At 35.8% G+C, this 16029-nt stretch overlaps 5 protein-coding genes across 7 annotated transcripts; 3 read left to right on the top strand and 2 right to left on the bottom strand.

Moving 5' to 3' along the window:
* Positions 1–52: 52 nt before the first annotated feature.
* On the top strand, positions 53–2973 carry Nup75 (nuclear pore complex protein Nup75). Its single transcript, XM_078187542.1, has 8 exons — positions 53–379; positions 616–1042; positions 1116–1495; positions 1575–1894; positions 1968–2185; positions 2253–2471; positions 2557–2656; positions 2729–2973. The coding sequence occupies exons 1-8, from the start codon at positions 350–352 to the stop codon at positions 2928–2930; spliced, it is 1896 nt and encodes a 631-aa protein (XP_078043668.1). The 5' UTR covers positions 53–349; the 3' UTR covers positions 2931–2973.
* Positions 2974–3311: 338 nt separating this feature from the next.
* Lrrk (Leucine-rich repeat kinase) lies at positions 3312–11590 on the top strand. 2 transcript variants are annotated; one of them, XM_078187540.1, is made up of 3 exons: positions 3312–3435; positions 3493–3861; positions 3958–11590. In XM_078187540.1, exon 3 carries the CDS (start codon positions 3966–3968, stop codon positions 11334–11336), a length of 7371 nt encoding a protein of 2456 aa, XP_078043666.1. In that variant the 5' UTR covers positions 3312–3435; positions 3493–3861; positions 3958–3965; the 3' UTR covers positions 11337–11590. The 2 variants fall into 2 exon arrangements, with proteins under 2 accessions (XP_078043666.1, XP_078043665.1); XM_078187539.1 differs by lacking the exon at positions 3493–3861.
* LOC144473577 (oxidized purine nucleoside triphosphate hydrolase) lies at positions 11591–13154 on the bottom strand. Its single transcript, XM_078187548.1, has 3 exons — positions 13001–13154; positions 12396–12541; positions 11591–12083 (listed from the first exon to the last, which is right to left on the bottom strand). The coding sequence occupies exons 1-3, from the start codon at positions 13150–13152 to the stop codon at positions 11896–11898; spliced, it is 486 nt and encodes a 161-aa protein (XP_078043674.1). The 5' UTR covers positions 13153–13154; the 3' UTR covers positions 11591–11895.
* Positions 13102–14680, bottom strand: Mrps23 (mitochondrial ribosomal protein S23). Of its 2 annotated transcripts, XR_013494610.1 has the most exons (6): positions 14464–14680; positions 14147–14308; positions 13976–14078; positions 13800–13908; positions 13211–13326; positions 13102–13114 (listed from the first exon to the last, which is right to left on the bottom strand). XR_013494610.1 is itself a non-coding variant. In XM_078187549.1 (5 exons), the coding sequence occupies exons 1-5, from the start codon at positions 14505–14507 to the stop codon at positions 13292–13294; spliced, it is 453 nt and encodes a 150-aa protein (XP_078043675.1). In that variant the 5' UTR covers positions 14508–14680; the 3' UTR covers positions 13192–13291. The 2 variants fall into 2 exon arrangements, 1 of the variants encoding a protein (XP_078043675.1); XM_078187549.1 differs by lacking the exon at positions 13102–13114 and having other exon boundaries at positions 13192–13326.
* On the top strand, positions 14660–16027 carry Nero (deoxyhypusine hydroxylase nero). Its single transcript, XM_078187546.1, has 3 exons — positions 14660–15107; positions 15178–15498; positions 15591–16027. The coding sequence occupies exons 1-3, from the start codon at positions 14828–14830 to the stop codon at positions 15899–15901; spliced, it is 912 nt and encodes a 303-aa protein (XP_078043672.1). The 5' UTR covers positions 14660–14827; the 3' UTR covers positions 15902–16027.
* Positions 16028–16029: the final 2 nt, after the last annotated feature.

The raw sequence follows: 16029 nt of genomic DNA, 5'->3' as shown, positions 1-16029 counted from the left end.
GTAAGGTGGCCTAAAAATCTTAATTATGGCAAAATTAAGACATAAAAAAACTAAACCACGGATACGGAGTTATTCAAGGCAATCTACTGTGTCCATATCGTGTAAGAAAACCAAACGAAAAGTATAAATATAATTAGTTACCGCAATAAAGTACATACCTACTATCAGTATCGATATTTGTATCAGTTGTAATCGAATCGAACATGCGAATATATCAGTATCGATAGTTACAATTGCATGTACTTTAAATTTGTGGGAAAACAAGGCAAAGATTGTACACGAATGTAAAATTCATGTAATTAATACACCTTAACAAATACTTTGAAGTCGAAGGTTTTTATTAATAAATATGGCAGAAGTCGAAAGTGTTCCGACTATCGTAAGTATTATAATATTTTTACTTTTAAATATATACATAAACTATAAAGCTTAACCTCGTCAACTACAGAAATTTGTTTATTTGTTGAATTAAAAATGTTTCAAGAGTATAAGTAGATGATACTGTTCAAATTAATCCTTCCTGATGTATAATTTGCCATTGTCATTTTATAAAAAAAACTCATAATTCGTACTCGGTCACAGAGATTTATTGATAATAATATTTTTCATCTGTAGGATATTCCAAATATTCACAAGAACGAACGACTCTCAGCAAATTGGGTGAACAGCAATAAAGTGAGCATATACAGTACCAAAACCTCGGCCGACAAAGACTATACTAAATATAGCCCAATCATACATATATTAAAGCCAGAAGTGATTTTGTTTTCTCCACAATTACGCAAACTGGTGAATGAAAGCAACGGTGTCTTTTTATCTATTCGAAAAATTAAAGTGTCTTCCAGTGATGTTAGGCCGGAAATTTTGAAACATAGCAAGCAATATAGATCTATTTTAAGAGCATGCATCGAGAGCTTGCAAGATATATGTGGCAAATCATTGTCCGATAAAAAGGAGTCTATAGAGAATTTCCTTACAATATTTTATCAAATCGAATGTGTCTGGCATTTGACAGAAATTTTGTATATAGATATCACACCAGGTAATGTGTTTAGTATTCAATAAATTTGTACACTGATTGCATTAATTACAATTTATTGTCATTTTAAATTTAGGAGATGTAGTCCTGCCACAGTTGTTAGAGTGGATCAGATTTCACTTTCCATCTACAGATCGCATGGCAAGTAAAATACTGTCTCAAAAATCAATTGGAGCAGACTTGAAACATGCTAATTATTGGGAGACTGTCATACGTTGCGCATTACATGGAAAATTGGATTCAGTGCGAGCTCTTCTAGCATTGCACAGTAAAGCGGATCTACCTGCCTTTGATATTGCAGACACTATACTTAAAACGATGCCTGTGTACAATGTGTACGGTGGTTATTCAGTAAACGAGTTCAAAATGCGTTGGAAGCACTGGCAGTTAGATTTAGAATCACATTTGACTTGCAAAGATTTTATTGTTGACCAAGATTTGGAAATGATCATGAAGGTACTTATAATATCGTCGTATATAAATATAGCCAGCTGACAATACTTATTTCAGATTCTTTAAAAAAAATTTAATTTAGTTAATTGCAGGAGAACAGGAAGTACTGTGGCAATTAACAATTTATACGGACGCTTGGTATGAATTGTTGGCAGCAAAATTATTTTATTCATCTCCATGCTGCAAACAGGCTGAGCTTTCGTTTCATGCAAACAATATTGTCAAGAGATGGCAAGCTAGCAGACCATCGGATAATGCTATACGCTCATTGATGGAAAGCGATCTGCATCAAGTTATTAAGGAAATACAGTATATGGGGGATAATGGATGGTTCGCTACTCATTTAGTAGATTTACTCTACACTTGCGGCAGACTTAAAGTTTTAGACAAAGATCAAATCGAGTAAGGGATTTTAATGATTAATTATCTTCTTGAACATTGTGAACTTTATTCTGAAAATTATTTTCTGTTCAAGAGTCACGAGCCAACTTCATGAATCTTTAATATTAGAATATGGCAATGCATTGATGGAACATCACTCTCTTTGGCAATGTGGTGCAAGCTATTTAATGCAATGTCCTAAGGAAGGTCTGGCCAGACTGGAACTATTGATACAATCACTACCAATGGGTTCAGAAGCGAGAATAAATAAAATTATAGACATAGCTCGTGATAATAAAATGGACCATATTGGTTGGTAGTTTTAAATAATAAAATATTATTTCAATATAATGATTCTTTAAGAATACTCTTCTTCCAGTGGCTAGTATATGTAAAATCCAGTCTATAAAATGCATAAAGCACGACAGACTGGGAAATGCACTTGCGTGGGCATTGAAAGGACAGGACAGTACTTTTGTAACTTACATAGCTGATCAATTTTTGAAACACTATGCAGAAACTGGAAAACTCGAGTGTCGTGATCTTTTGGAGAATTTAGGGTTTTGCATGATGGCCAGCGATAGACTCACATTCTTAGGTAAAAAACAATGGATTTCCAAACGTTCTTTAAAAAATTATTTTAACTTCTAGATAAAGAAATTTTAATTATAACTTTCTATTAGGAAAATACTGCGAATTTCATCAAATGTACAGTATTGGAGAGTTTAAAGAAGCAGCTAGCTTACTAGTGTCGCTTTTAGTATCAAACTTAACTCCAAAATAGTAAGTCAAATAAAGAATGACATAGTCCTGACATTAATTAATAGGAGACTAATTAAAGAACCTTTATTACAGCTTCTGGTCGATTCTTTTATCTGATGCTATTCCATTATTGGAAGCCAAAGACGTGATCATTTCTTCCAACGATTGTTACGAATTATTACGCTGTGTTGAAGCTCATGGTGATGACCCTAAATTTCAAGAAGAAATTGAAATTTTTAGACTAGCTGTTGCCAGAAATTTGGCGAGAGCACTGAGTCTTGAAGGCTGCCAGTAGAATTTTGATTATGTATTATGTACAAATTTTCTAAATAAAAGAAATTCATTTTTATACATCCGATGTAAGAGTTTCTCTAAACCATTTTATACATAACTTATGTTTAATATTTTCCGTATTTTCTACATTATAGTTTCTATATCATTACATATTATGTTTTTATATTTTACACTTTATATTATCTCTCAATGCGGAAAATTACGTGCGAGATTAGAAGAAGACTTTTGTTATTAGTAACATGAGAATTGTAAAGACCTGCGGTTTAATAATGAAGTTATGTAATATCACATACTATTTATTTTAATCGATCCGATGCCACTGATGCATAGGATTGCATTTAAAGGTGTGTACAGTCGATAAAGAGGTGCAACAAAATGGCGATCACTGAGTGTGTTTAGTGTTGTTCTCAAGTTTCACGCTAACCATTTCAGTTGACAGTTACCGCTATTCTGTCAATGCAAGAAAAATAGTGAAAAAAAAATATGAAGGATGTTTGACAACTACAGTGAGTTGCAAAACGAATCATGATTTTTACGACAACTATTTATCATTACCTTTTTAGATATAGACAAAGTTTCGTATGTGCAAATTTAATTTAGCAAACCAAATATGGCATTAATAACAACTAAAAACTGACGATATTTTTATTATTATAAAGATAATTCCCACTTCGAAATTGAATAAAAATTAGATGGAAAATGTGACAAACAATTAAAATTTCTTAAGTGTTTATAAACAATTTTAAATATCAAGTCTCCACTTTAATCTTAGTGGAAATATTTCAACTCATAAATAATCACAAAATCGGCAATGGAGTGCGTAATATTTATCAATTTTAAACAAGAAGATATGCCAAACACCAGAAAAGAAAAATGCATAAGCTAAGAACATATACAATAAAAAACTGTAACAATTTATAGACATAGTTTTTGTAAGTAAAACTATACTTGATTTTAATTTAACATCATTGCCATGTAATTATTTATTTTAGTGACCATGTTGCAATTCTATAGTACAAACTTTTCAGATTCCATAATGGAAGACTATACTCCAATTGATGAAGATTTCCCAGGTCGGTTATTGCACCAAGCTGCTCTGTGGGATAACGCAGAACTCTTAGAAGATCTTCTACGAGGTGAACATGCACAGTATATAAACAGCCAGGACTCGTGGGGCAGGACACCATTGCATGCTGCAGCAATCACAGAAACCTCAAGATGCTTGGATGTCTTATTATCAGCTGGTGCTAATCCGAACATCCCTTGTGGCCCAAGAGGCCACTTCCGTACACCATTGCACATCTGTGCAGAACATGGTCACAGTTCCAATATTGAGAAACTGCTGGAATTCAATGCAGACTTGATGATCACAGACAATAATGGTGAGAAACCAATAGATATAGTCGAGAAAAGCAATCAGGAGGCTTGTAAGAATCTGTTAATCTCAGCAGCAGAGAAGTACGAGTTGGCAAAACTGGCAACACATGCTTCTTTGCGCGCGACTTGCATTCAGGGAGATACCATAGCAGCTAGGAACATTATCCAGGGCCTTACTTCTGATATCGAGTTTATTATTAATATGGCACCCAATGGTGCTAACACATTGTTATTCACAGCTTGTGAAATGGGTCACAGGGACATAGTAAGATTGCTTCTAGACAATGGTGCAGATTGTAGAACACACTCTGTGACTAAGTATTGTCCTCTATACATTGCCTGTTACAATGGCAAGGTGGAGATCGTTGATCTCCTTCTCAGGCATTTTCCCAGGCAGGTGCAGTCTTTAACAGTGGAAAGGTGGCTACCAATCCATGCAGCAGCTATAAACGGTCACTACTTGGTTATTGATTTGTTATTGAAGTTTGAATATCCACATCTTATGTACCAAGGCTACAAAGATTCATCAGGTGAATTTGAGTATGAGATGCCGTTCGACATAAATACTCAAGACGTCACCGGGCAGAACGTTCTTTATATATCCAGCATGCTTGGAAACATTAAGATCGTAGAACTGTTAATAAATTACAAAGTGAAAGCAAGGAAGATTAAGGAGGAGGATATGGGAGTGAGTCAGCCATTGCCAATGTCAAAAAGAAAGATTTCCAGCGGAATTCAGAGATTAATGTCCAGTTTGAACTTCAGGAGTAAAGCATTTGATAAGAAAGATGATAACATGATGTGTCCCTTGTATTTGGATTTGTATTGTAATAATGGCAACGAAACTGCTTTACACGCAGCTGTGAAAGGCAAGCATACAGATGTAGCGGCAGCTTTGCTAATGGCAGGAGCTGATCCTAATTTACCATTAAAAGTTCCTTATGATCAGAGCGACCCGGAAAGCAATTTCTCTAGCGCTTTAGTTATAGCTTGCCAGCAACGGGACATAAAAATAGCCGACCTGTTACTGAAGCACGGTGCTGTTGACAACACGTGCAAAGCTATAAAAATTGCCGCACAAAACCGGGATGAACCGTTAACAGCGAAACTACTATCAATAAAAGCTTATCCGGACTCTGAGTACAAAATTAACAAGAAAGCAATGACCGAGTGCACTCAGACCTCCCACTTCTCGGCACTGCCTTCTTTTGGAAATGTTACATACTCAACATTGTTCCCAAACACGCCGACAATGGTAAACTGGCACAATCAGCAGTGCCATCTCTCACAGATAAGATCTCAGTGGTTGGTGGATGCTGTCCTGCACGTGAACAAGAAACTGAATGCAAAGAACAATGACTTGGTCCTCTACGCTATTACAAGAATAGATATCTCTCGTAATTCTATAATTTCTGTACCTTCTATTTTATTTTACCTGCCGAGTCTACGGTATCTCAACATGGCTCAGAACAAGATAGATACTCTAACTGCTGATCCAAGAAATCCAAAAGACAAATTGTGTCCTGTTCTGGAGGAGATATACCTCCAAGATAACAGATTAGAGCAGCTACCCGAATTTATCATGAATCTCCCCGTCCTGGAGGTCATGGACGTCTCAAATAATAAACTACAATGTCTCCCAGACAATCTGTGGCGAGCACCGAAGCTGAAAGAGCTCAACGCGTCCTTCAATTTACTCAAAGATCTGCCCAGTCAGGTGTCACAAAACATTCAACGCAAATCTCAGCGAGAAGACGCTTTAAATCACAGCCCGAGTATAGCGTCACAATTAGGCATAGCTCGGGAAGACTCTCTGGAGTTTGAGTCATTCACCAAGATAGCAAATGCTCAGATCATCGAGATGAACCGTCCTCATGTGTGGACTAGATCAGTTCAGGTTTCAGAAAAGATTGCAGATGATAATGAAAATGGAGCTAGATCTGTTCTAGCGTCTTTAAATCTGGCACACAATTTATTCAACAGCATCCCGGTAGCGTTGCCTTGTCTAGCTGTTAATTTAGTGAGACTGAACATGGCTTATAATTCTCTGAGGTCCATGAGTCACATAACGTCTTATCCTGCGAGTTTAAAACAATTAGACCTGTCTAATAACCAGATTTCTAGATGGCCCAGCTTGCCACAAGTGGACACTGGTGACCTGATGGAGCAAGCTAACACTGCTTGTTATTGTCCCACTACCAATGTCCAGTCTCCAATTGTCCCAGGTAGCAATAGACAGACAGCCACGTCCTTAAGAGACGTGGTTCTCATGTCAGTATGCACTCACAGACGGCATCTCAGACTGGAGAACCTGAGAACGTTGATAATGGCCAACAATCTATTAAGTAGAATTCAATTGACTTCCATTGATGATGGGGAGATGCCAGCTTTAGAAGAGGAAAATGTTGAAAAAGACTTGAAGACAACCTACTCTGGATCAAAGCAGTATTTACTGTTTCCCAATGTCAGTATGCTAGACGTTAGCAATAATAAATTGAAGGAAATACCTCAGAACATTTACGAACTTAATAATTTATCGGTATTGAATATAAGTGGCAATCCTGATATTGTAGAACTGCCTCCGCAGATGGGATTACTGTCTCATTTGTGGAACTTGAATACACAAGGTTGCAGATTGCAGGAGCCTTTGAAGACGATGATCGAGTCGAAAAAGTATAAGACAATGGATGTTATCGGATATTTAAAATCGATCTTGGAGGACGCTAAGCCCTACGCTCGAATGAAACTGATGATTGTAGGCATACAGGGAATTGGTAAGACGAGTTTATTGGAGCAGCTGAGGCAGGAGGGTGAGGTTCCGAACAAAAAGAAAGCTTCTGAGCATTGGGCAAAGAGGATGGGTAACAAGAACATCAATGCAAAAACTGCTAGAGGGACTACAATATCTACGGTTGGTGTAGACATTGGAGACTGGATCTATGAGAAGAAAGTTAGAGGTCAGTCGTCTCATGGTCCAGTCTATTTTAGAACTTGGGACTTTGGAGGACAAAAGGAGTACTATGCAACTCATCAGTACTTTCTATCCAAGCGTAGCTTGTATCTGGTCGTCTGGAGAATCACGGACGGTTTTAAGGGCGTATCAGAGATCTTCCAATGGCTAGTAAACATACAGAGCAGGGCTCCAAACTCCCCAGTAATTATCATTGGCACCCACTATGATATATCTAACGAGCATAGCGAAGCATTACAACAATACATTCGTGACAAGTTTATAAATGTAGTCGACGCTGAGAAGTGTGGCCTACCGAAAGTCATGGAGACCATAGAAGTCAGCTGCAAGACCAGGCACAACATCAAGATGCTATGCAACCTCATCTACGATGTTGTCTTTAGTCTGAGATCACCCGGTAGCAAAGAGCTTCTACTCGAACAGAAGGTTCCCTCCAGTTACCTTGCCTTAGAGGACGTTGTGATTCAATTAGCTCACGACAGGAAGCTGTCTGGAGGAGATCCAGTACTGAAAGCAGACCAGTACTACACCGCAGTAAATAACGAACTGCAGAAGCTACATCGTTCCTTCAGAGACCCTGCGGAATTACATCAGGCTACGTTGTTCCTGCATGAGAACGGCATTATTCTACATTATGACGATGCTACGCTAAAAGATTTGTATTTTCTGGACCCTCAGTGGCTTTGCGACATGTTGGCACACGTGGTGACCATTCGTGAGATCAATCCTTTTGCTAGATCTGGAATTATGAAACTCGACGACATACAACATGTCTTCAAATCCTCTACAATGTCCTCCATAGACACTCAAGGCTACATTGTGAGTTTATTAAATAAATTTGAAGTGGCTCTAACTTGGGATTATCGTACTCTACTGATTCCCTCCCTGCTGCCAACTGAGGAGGATATTTTGAGGAACAACCAGATGATCAAGATCCCTGTGAAGACAAGAGGGTGGCATGTGAGATCTAAGAAGATTACATCCCCTATAATTACTTTCCAGAACTCTGCTGATAAACAAAGTACAGAATGTGTATTGACATCAAGGTCACAACCAGATTGTTCTGTTACAAGGTTACTACTTATGTCTTATTTTCCTAGTGGCTTTTGGTCAAGACTTATAACCAGGATATTAGCTGATGATGCTATAGTCGAGATAGTGATGTCTTTTTTGGCACCATTCAAAGATTTTGTGGATGATAATATTTTTATAAGTTTGCTAGATACTCAGGCTGAATGGGCACTTTGGCAAACAGGGATTGAACTGAGATATGCTAACATCACTCTGCTACGTCTCAAAGAAGTCAATTATAATTTAAAAAATGTCCCATATGACTATAGACAATTCAAGTTCAAACTGAAGCAGGATGGGATTTGGTGCACAGTGGACTTAAAGAATTCGGCGATTTTAGAGATTTGGTTCCCAGTTGATACTCTGGTGATTAAGCAACCCATAATGTCCGATTCTGCCGATGAGGAACCAATGGGATATCAGGCGATTGTTGTTGAGCCTCGACCTGAAAGCATGCCGCAACTGTTAGCTCTGATAGTCGACCATATTGATATTTTACTAGAAGACTGGTATCCTACACTAGGAACGCGTTTCGTACACACTTCTGAAGGCAAACTGTTAGTAACTCGTCTGATTCCTTGCCCCAGATGTTTATTAAACAACGGGGAGAATGAAAATGACATTAGCGATAACGATCGGCTAGCAGAGGACATTCAAAAATATTATGTAAATAAAGAAAGACAGAGCCAGGACAGTTACAAGTCGGACGGAGATAGTGGAGTGGGCTATGATAGCCTCACATCTAGTAGAATGCCATCTCTTGAAGGTCATCCTGATATTTCTAAACAAAATTCCCATTTTGAAGGCAGTTTAGCATATTCTTGGATGGTAGAAGAATGCATACTGTCTGCTTATAGCAATAAACCCATCAGTTGTCCTAAACACTCTGATATACCCCTGTCACATGTAGCTCCAGACATCATTTTCATGGATTTAGGAATGAAACACCTGATCAAATCAGAAGACATAAAATTGGGAAAGCTTCTGGGTCGTGGAGCGTTTGGCTTTGTTTTTAAAGGAGTTTGTCGCCTACCAGGCACCTACCAGAAGACTGATGTTGCTATTAAGATGCTGCAACCAGTCCCACCAGGTCCAAATTCAAAACAATCGGCAGTGCTGGCTTACAAAGCTGCGCAGAGTAAGTGGGATAGAGATCCTCTGCAGTATGCTTGCAAGGCTTATTGCACTGCTAGACAAGAATTAAATATTCTATTAACACTTAGACACACCAACATTGTTCCCCTAATTGGTATAGTCGTCAGTCCTCTTGCATTAGTGCTAGATCTGGCACCAGAGGGTGCATTGGACAATGTATTAAAAAACTACAGACGTTCAGGTGCTAAATTGGATCCATATACTTTGCAAACTATAATTCTGCAAGTTGCAAAGGCCGTGGAATATCTTCATCAACAACATGTGATTTATAGAGACTTAAAATCAGAGAATGTTTTAGTCTGGCAGATGCCTTTGCCTTTTCAAGACCACCCGGAGCATCCTGTCCATGTTAAAGTAGCAGATTATGGCATCTCTAGGCTGACATTGCCCACTGGTGCCAAAGGGTTCGGTGGAACAGAGGGATTCATGGCACCAGAAATCATCAAATATAATGGTGAAGAAGAGTACACTGAGAAAGTTGACTCCTTTTCATTTGGAATGTTCATATATGAGTTAATCACCCTGAGACAACCGTTTGTAGGTCATGAGGCAGTCAAAGAATGCATTTTAGAGGGTGGCAGGCCACCATTAACTTACAGAGAGACATTCCATCCCTGCTATGCTTTGGATTTAATGGTAATATGTTGGGCACAAAATCCTAAAGACAGACCTACAGCTAGTCAGATAGTCTCCATTGCTTCTGCACCAGAATTTACACATTTAATAGATGTTATAATGTTAACTGAAAGAACTCAAGTGACAGCTATTACTATGACAAATAGAATTATAGAAGAAAATATAAATGGAGACGAAATCTGGTTTGGGCATAACAATGGCGAAGTGGATATGTTACTAGGAACACAGAAAGGCTGGTTGCAGCATGTAAGGATTGAGACTCCTGTAATACCTTACGCAATGTGTGGCGTCGATGGGTATATCTGGATTGGCGACAACGCAGGCCAAGTACACGTCTACCTCGGCAGTAACTTTGGCTGTGTCGCCAGCTATAATCTAGAGCCAGATCACAGCAGAGAATCGAAAGTGATCGGTTTAATATACTTGGAGCAGATAAAACAGTTTGTAGTGGCTCTACATAGCGGCAGGATATTTCTGTTAACTAATTCTTTCACACAGATGAAGAAGATGGAGGTTGTGACTGAGACACAGGACAATATTAAGACATATTCTTTGGCAGCTGTTTACAGGAAGAAACGGATATTAGAATTGTGGGTTGGACAGAGTTTCGGCAAAATTTCAATCTATGTACTGAAAGATAATAGTCTGATAGACACGTTCCAAGCTTATCATGTTACTGGAGAGGCAGCTACTAAGAATCTATTTGCAACATATTTGTTGAGTGCTGAAAACTGTATTCTATCATACACATATCCTGGGTGCATTGTTTATCAATGGGATATAGACACCAGGCAAATAATAAATAAGTTAGACATGTCGAAATTAGTACCTTGCTCAGAGAGTCTTAAGTCCATTTCTATAGAGGAAAATCTATCTACAGAAAAATGTCAAGTCACGACGTTTGAAACTTGTAGAAGCCAATTGTACATTGGTACAACTTGGGGCTGCATTGTGGTAGCAGAATGTAATTCTCTAAGACCAATCACTGTCTTCAGACCATTTGAAGGAAAAGTCTGTCAGATAATCTCTTTTAAATCATCGGATGAAAAGAAATTGGTACTGGCAACTGTTGGCCAGGGTTATAGAAGCTTAATTTCAAGGTATACTGATTATCCGATTGACTCATTAGATGCAGAAGATCTCAGGCACAGCATGTATGCTTTATTATGGAGGTCTGAGCACTGGTCGGCTGCATAATGGTGCAAAGAACAATGGTGATACAACTAATTCACAATTCTATACGTCCATGACATACTTTAGTCTATAATCTAAGATCTCTCGCACTAAACCTGAAAATTTGTATCTGTCCGAGCTGTATGGTGCTTGACCGAAATATTTTCTGCGAATTATCGTTTAGATATTGAATATAGGATAAGCAGGATATTTTTATCGTTTGTGATACGATAGGATACAGTTTTTGTAAATATTTAAGTTGGCAAGGTAACGGTAAATTAGTAAAAACAAAAATTAATTTATTAGCCTCGCAGTATGTTTGAACATTTATTCGATGATCTCTGACGTAACGGTAAAGCTTTTATATATTTAAGGTAGTTTAACATTGAATTAAATGTACAACTAGAGTAGGGAATCTGTAATATATCTGTACAATGAACCTTTTAAACTCTTTTTAATACAAAATCAGTCTGGATAGGATGTACTATGAACAAATTTGTTAGTGTATAGAACCTTAGTACAGAACAACGTGAAAATGCTTTTTTTTAATGTGTGCGAACAATGCGAATGCATAGTAATGTAATTAAGGGGTATTATTAACTGGTAGTTCTTCCATGATTTCAATCTTATGTTTAATTATGTCTTCACCTCGATAGAAAAAATATCCCTTAAACAATTCTCCTCGTAACAGATAAGGAAACCAATATTCATCATCCGGCCACATTTGTTTAAATGGAATATCTTTTATATTGTACCATTTTGGTCGCATTTCTAAACAAAAAGAAATATTTATATATAATTAGAAATATATTTACTAGAAATCTAAGTACACAAATCATTTTTTTAACAAAAGCTTAGTTAGGATTTTATTTTGTTATGAATGTTCTCTTTTATTTATTTTAATTACACTGTGCAACACCAGTTTTGCATTTTGTGGGCAACTTAGTTTTTGAGAAATTTAATTTTTAAAACAAATTGGTGTTACAAAGTGTAATTAATCATTGTCAAAAGAAATAATATACAGAATGAATCAACAATGTAAAATTTTATTCAATGAGGAATTTGGATATAGAAATTAAATACCTTCAGATTCTGTTACTTCTCCATGGTACTTGAATGATTCATAGATATGAACTTCTGACAGAGTCTCATCTCCTTCAGTTTCAAATGTGACAATTCCAACTTTCTTTAAATCATGAGCTATTAAACTGCATTCTTCTTCCAATTCACTGGAAAATGATGAAAAAATTATTGTAAAATTACTATTGTTACTTTATTTTGATTCTCATTACTTAATGTAGCAGTTTTAAGTTATCTTTATTAACTTATTTTATTCTTTAAGTCTGTACCTGCACGCTACAAGTATAAAATGTTTTACAACTCATATTTTGCAATAAATTTATGAAACAATTAACTGATTGATAGATTTAAAAACACATATACAAGTTTGATTGTAATTAACAATTTCGAAAAAATTAATTAATTATTAAAAATCATGATTAAGAATCTAATTTAATGCTTGGATATAACTTTCGTAAATCAATGTTGTACAAATATAACAAACAATTTTGTTGAAATTTATTGTTAATGTGATATTTATTAATAAATCGTTGTTGAACATAACGTTTTTAATTTATTTTAAAAAATATTTCAATTAAAAACACATCAATTGTTTAGAACGGCTTTACCGAACGGCTGCCTGAAGAATTGTTTCTCCAGATTCTACTTTTCCACCAAAACCACACCATTTATTTATTCCAAATCCTCGTTTTTTCCAACCCAGCAAAATCTCTGTAGTTTTTCTAACGAACACCAACGTATATATTTTTTTCACGGTCATTTTGTACTAGAAAGCGATGTTTTGAACAGGATCCAAAGCTGAAAATCATCAAACTGACCGACTGAGTATGTACAGGGCGCACGAGTTCATAACGAGTTCAGGACACACTTCTAAAATGTTTTCTTAAAGGTTATGAAGCTTAGAAATAACTTTCATCTGTTATGTCTTTCTTCTCTGCAACATGATATAAACAAAGATTATGAATCCCTTCATAGTATATCTACCGTACAGGCTGAGTGAATAATCGTCATACAATCGGCTAGGGAATAATTCTACATGGTGTTATAAATCGAAAAAAACAATAACATTTTTACATTTAAAACTGCGTTGTCAAAAGAAATATGTTCAATGACCCGTCAGATTTGTATGGCATGTTGTTCTCTTGGCTGGTTGTATCACAATTTGTCAGTCACACTGTATATTAAAAAGAATGTGTTAAATTTGTTTAGATTATTACTTAGGATAAATGACAATTTTTATTTGTAAAATTAGGAATATTTGTGCAACTTATCTAAAATATATAACATGAAACAAAAGATCGTAGGATGATGAAGATATAATGTGGATAGTATATTATATAACATTAATATATTATATGAATCTTTTTAGTAATAATATGATTCTTTAAGTCTTCGTTTCAACTTTACTATTGTGAAATTTGTCAGTCCTCGCCATGGATTTTAATGCTTCGTTTCTAGAATCTTCATCACTTGGTGTCATTAATTTTTCATATGCCTCTGTCTCTGAGAATCCTTCCTATAATTAATCAATACATTAAATGTGGACATAAAGTATTACATTAATATGTTTTATAACAGATTACCTTTAAGTATTCAAAATATTTGTATAGGAATCTTTGACACACAGAAGGTTCCTCGGATTCTAACTCTATTTCCGGTATATATTTTCTTTGTTTATGAAATGTCCTATAAGATAATATTATGTTTGCAAAGATATTTGTTGATTGCCTCTGTGAATATTGTTACTGGCTTACGCTCTCAGAATATCTTCCTTGTAAAAGATATCAATTATTGGCTTCGTAGATGCAGGTCTGCTATATAGGGGCTCGTACTTTGGAGGAAAAGCTTCATAGACTTTATACCACAGTGGTAAATTGTGCTCTTCTATGGCTCCACCACGTACCATTGCTGTTACTCTGAAGTTTGTGTATAATTAAATTACATGGATTTGCATGTGCATTGAAATTAATATAATAATAAATTACATAGTTGATTATAATACCTATAAAACTATGTATAACCTCTTCTCTACTAAACTGACAATAATTAATAAATCAAATACAAACTATACCTTGAGAAGATTGTACCAATCCTTTCCGCTCTACTGTGCGCCATAATGTATAACTTGCAACAATGAAAATTCAATATTAAATACTATTTTTTTAAATCTCTATTTACGATGCTCAAGTTGATTATGAAATAAATTAATATCAGTGCTGCCAGCTGTGAAGAAAACAAAGAAGTTATAAGTGTACAGTCCATTCCAATTTCCAGTCCGTTCTGAGTCCTTGTTTTGTGACTGTACCAACGGTTTTTAGGTTAGAATAACTATATGATACGTGGTCCACATGTCAGTAATATGGTATCAATAAATTATTAATGTTACTAGACAACCTGTTTAAAATAAATATTTACATTTAAAAATTGAAACAGAAATGTTGGAAGTAAATGATGATCAAATTATAGCTACAGGTCGCATTTTGAATAACAAAAATCGACCGTTGAAAGAAAGATTCCGTGCATTATTTACTCTAAAAAATGTGGGAGGTTCTAAAGCCATTGAGCAAATTCATAAGTGTTTTAAAGACGACTCTGCATTATTAAAACACGAACTAGCATATTGTCTCGGCCAAATGCAAGATACATTAGCGATACCAATCCTTATAGAAGTATTAAAAGATGTATCCCAGGAACCAATGGTCCGCCATGAAGCAGGTAAATTTAAATTTGAATTTTAACTTTTAATCTATAAGATAATTAAATATTCTAATTTTTATTATTGCAGGGGAAGCTTTAGGTGCAATTGGGGATGTTAGTGTAATTCCAATCTTGGAAGAGTATAGTGGGGACTGCATACCAGAAGTGGCAGAAACTTGCCAGTTAGCATTAAACCGGTTGCAATGGTTAAAGTCGAATGATGTTTCAACAAATTCTAAAAAGAGTCCTTACATGTCTGTGGATCCTGCTCCACCTACAGACATTTCTGATGTTCAAACATTGAAGAATATTCTTTTAAATGAGGACATTTCTTTATTTGAGAGATACCAAGCTATGTTTTCATTAAGGAATATTTGTACACCTGAAAGCATTCTTGCTATCAGTGAAGGTGAGAATATCTGTCTCTATTATTCTACTCTGTACTAATATCCTTGTATAGTATTTTACATATTGTAATATATTGTTCTTTCCTATTTACAGGTTTAAAAGCTGGCAGTGCTCTGTTCAGACATGAGATAGCCTTTGTTCTTGGACAATTGCAGGAAGAGATCACTGTACCATATTTGCAAGCCTCCTTAGAAGATGAGAATGAGAATGAAATGGTTCGGCATGAGTGTGCTGAGGCTCTGGGCTCCATAGCAACTCCAGATTGTTTCAGTATTTTGAATAAATATTTAAATGATAGTAAGAGAGTTGTACGCGAAAGCTGTATAATTGCTTTAGATATGTGCGAGTATGAGAATAGTTCAGAATTTCAGTATGCAGATACATTGTGTAAAGTCTCTGCATAAGAGCGTACATTTATGCAAGAAATTTGTATAATAAATCTATTGCAAAAAGAGCATACAATATAGTATTACTACATTATGTTTATATATAAATATTATGTGCAACAAATAAATGATATTTTAGGCGATTT

The sequence above is a fragment of the Augochlora pura genome, chromosome 7 (genome assembly GCF_028453695.1).
Source record: "Augochlora pura isolate Apur16 chromosome 7, APUR_v2.2.1, whole genome shotgun sequence".
In the NCBI taxonomy this organism is placed as follows: Eukaryota; Metazoa; Arthropoda; class Insecta; order Hymenoptera; family Halictidae; genus Augochlora; species Augochlora pura.
The sequence above is the reverse complement of the archived record's forward strand: the minus strand, read 5'-3'. Positions and strand labels throughout refer to the sequence as shown.

What these genes read in the sequence shown, in the direction of transcription:
- LOC144473577 (XM_078187548.1), bottom strand. Translation starts at nt 13,152, where the DNA reads ATGACCGTGAAAAAAATATATACGTTGGTGTTCGTTAGAAAAACTACA. An exon ending in ATTCTTCAGGCAGCCGTTCG is followed by an intron (nt 12,542 to 13,000) that starts GTAAAGCCGTTC and finishes ATCATTTTCCAG; the next exon opens with TGAATTGGAAGAAGAATGCA. An exon ending in AGAAGTAACAGAATCTGAAG is followed by an intron (nt 12,084 to 12,395) that starts GTATTTAATTTC and finishes CTTTTTGTTTAG; the next exon opens with AAATGCGACCAAAATGGTAC.
- Nup75 (XM_078187542.1), top strand. Translation starts at nt 350, where the DNA reads ATGGCAGAAGTCGAAAGTGTTCCGACTATC. An exon ending in TCGAAAGTGTTCCGACTATC is followed by an intron (nt 380 to 615) that starts GTAAGTATTATA and finishes TTTCATCTGTAG; the next exon opens with GATATTCCAAATATTCACAA. An exon ending in TAATAAAATGGACCATATTG is followed by an intron (nt 2,186 to 2,252) that starts GTTGGTAGTTTT and finishes CTCTTCTTCCAG; the next exon opens with TGGCTAGTATATGTAAAATC.
- Nero (XM_078187546.1), top strand. Translation starts at nt 14,828, where the DNA reads ATGTTGGAAGTAAATGATGATCAAATTATAGCTACAGGTCGCATTTTG. An exon ending in AATGGTCCGCCATGAAGCAG is followed by an intron (nt 15,108 to 15,177) that starts GTAAATTTAAAT and finishes TTATTATTGCAG; the next exon opens with GGGAAGCTTTAGGTGCAATT. An exon ending in CATTCTTGCTATCAGTGAAG is followed by an intron (nt 15,499 to 15,590) that starts GTGAGAATATCT and finishes TCCTATTTACAG; the next exon opens with GTTTAAAAGCTGGCAGTGCT.
- Mrps23 (XM_078187549.1), bottom strand. Translation starts at nt 14,507, where the DNA reads ATGGCGCACAGTAGAGCGGAAAGGATTGGTACAATCTTCTCAAG. An exon ending in ATTGGTACAATCTTCTCAAG is followed by an intron (nt 14,309 to 14,463) that starts GTATAGTTTGTA and finishes CACAAACTTCAG; the next exon opens with AGTAACAGCAATGGTACGTG. An exon ending in GACTGACAAATTTCACAATA is followed by an intron (nt 13,327 to 13,799) that starts GTAAAGTTGAAA and finishes ATCATGTTGCAG; the next exon opens with AGAAGAAAGACATAACAGAT.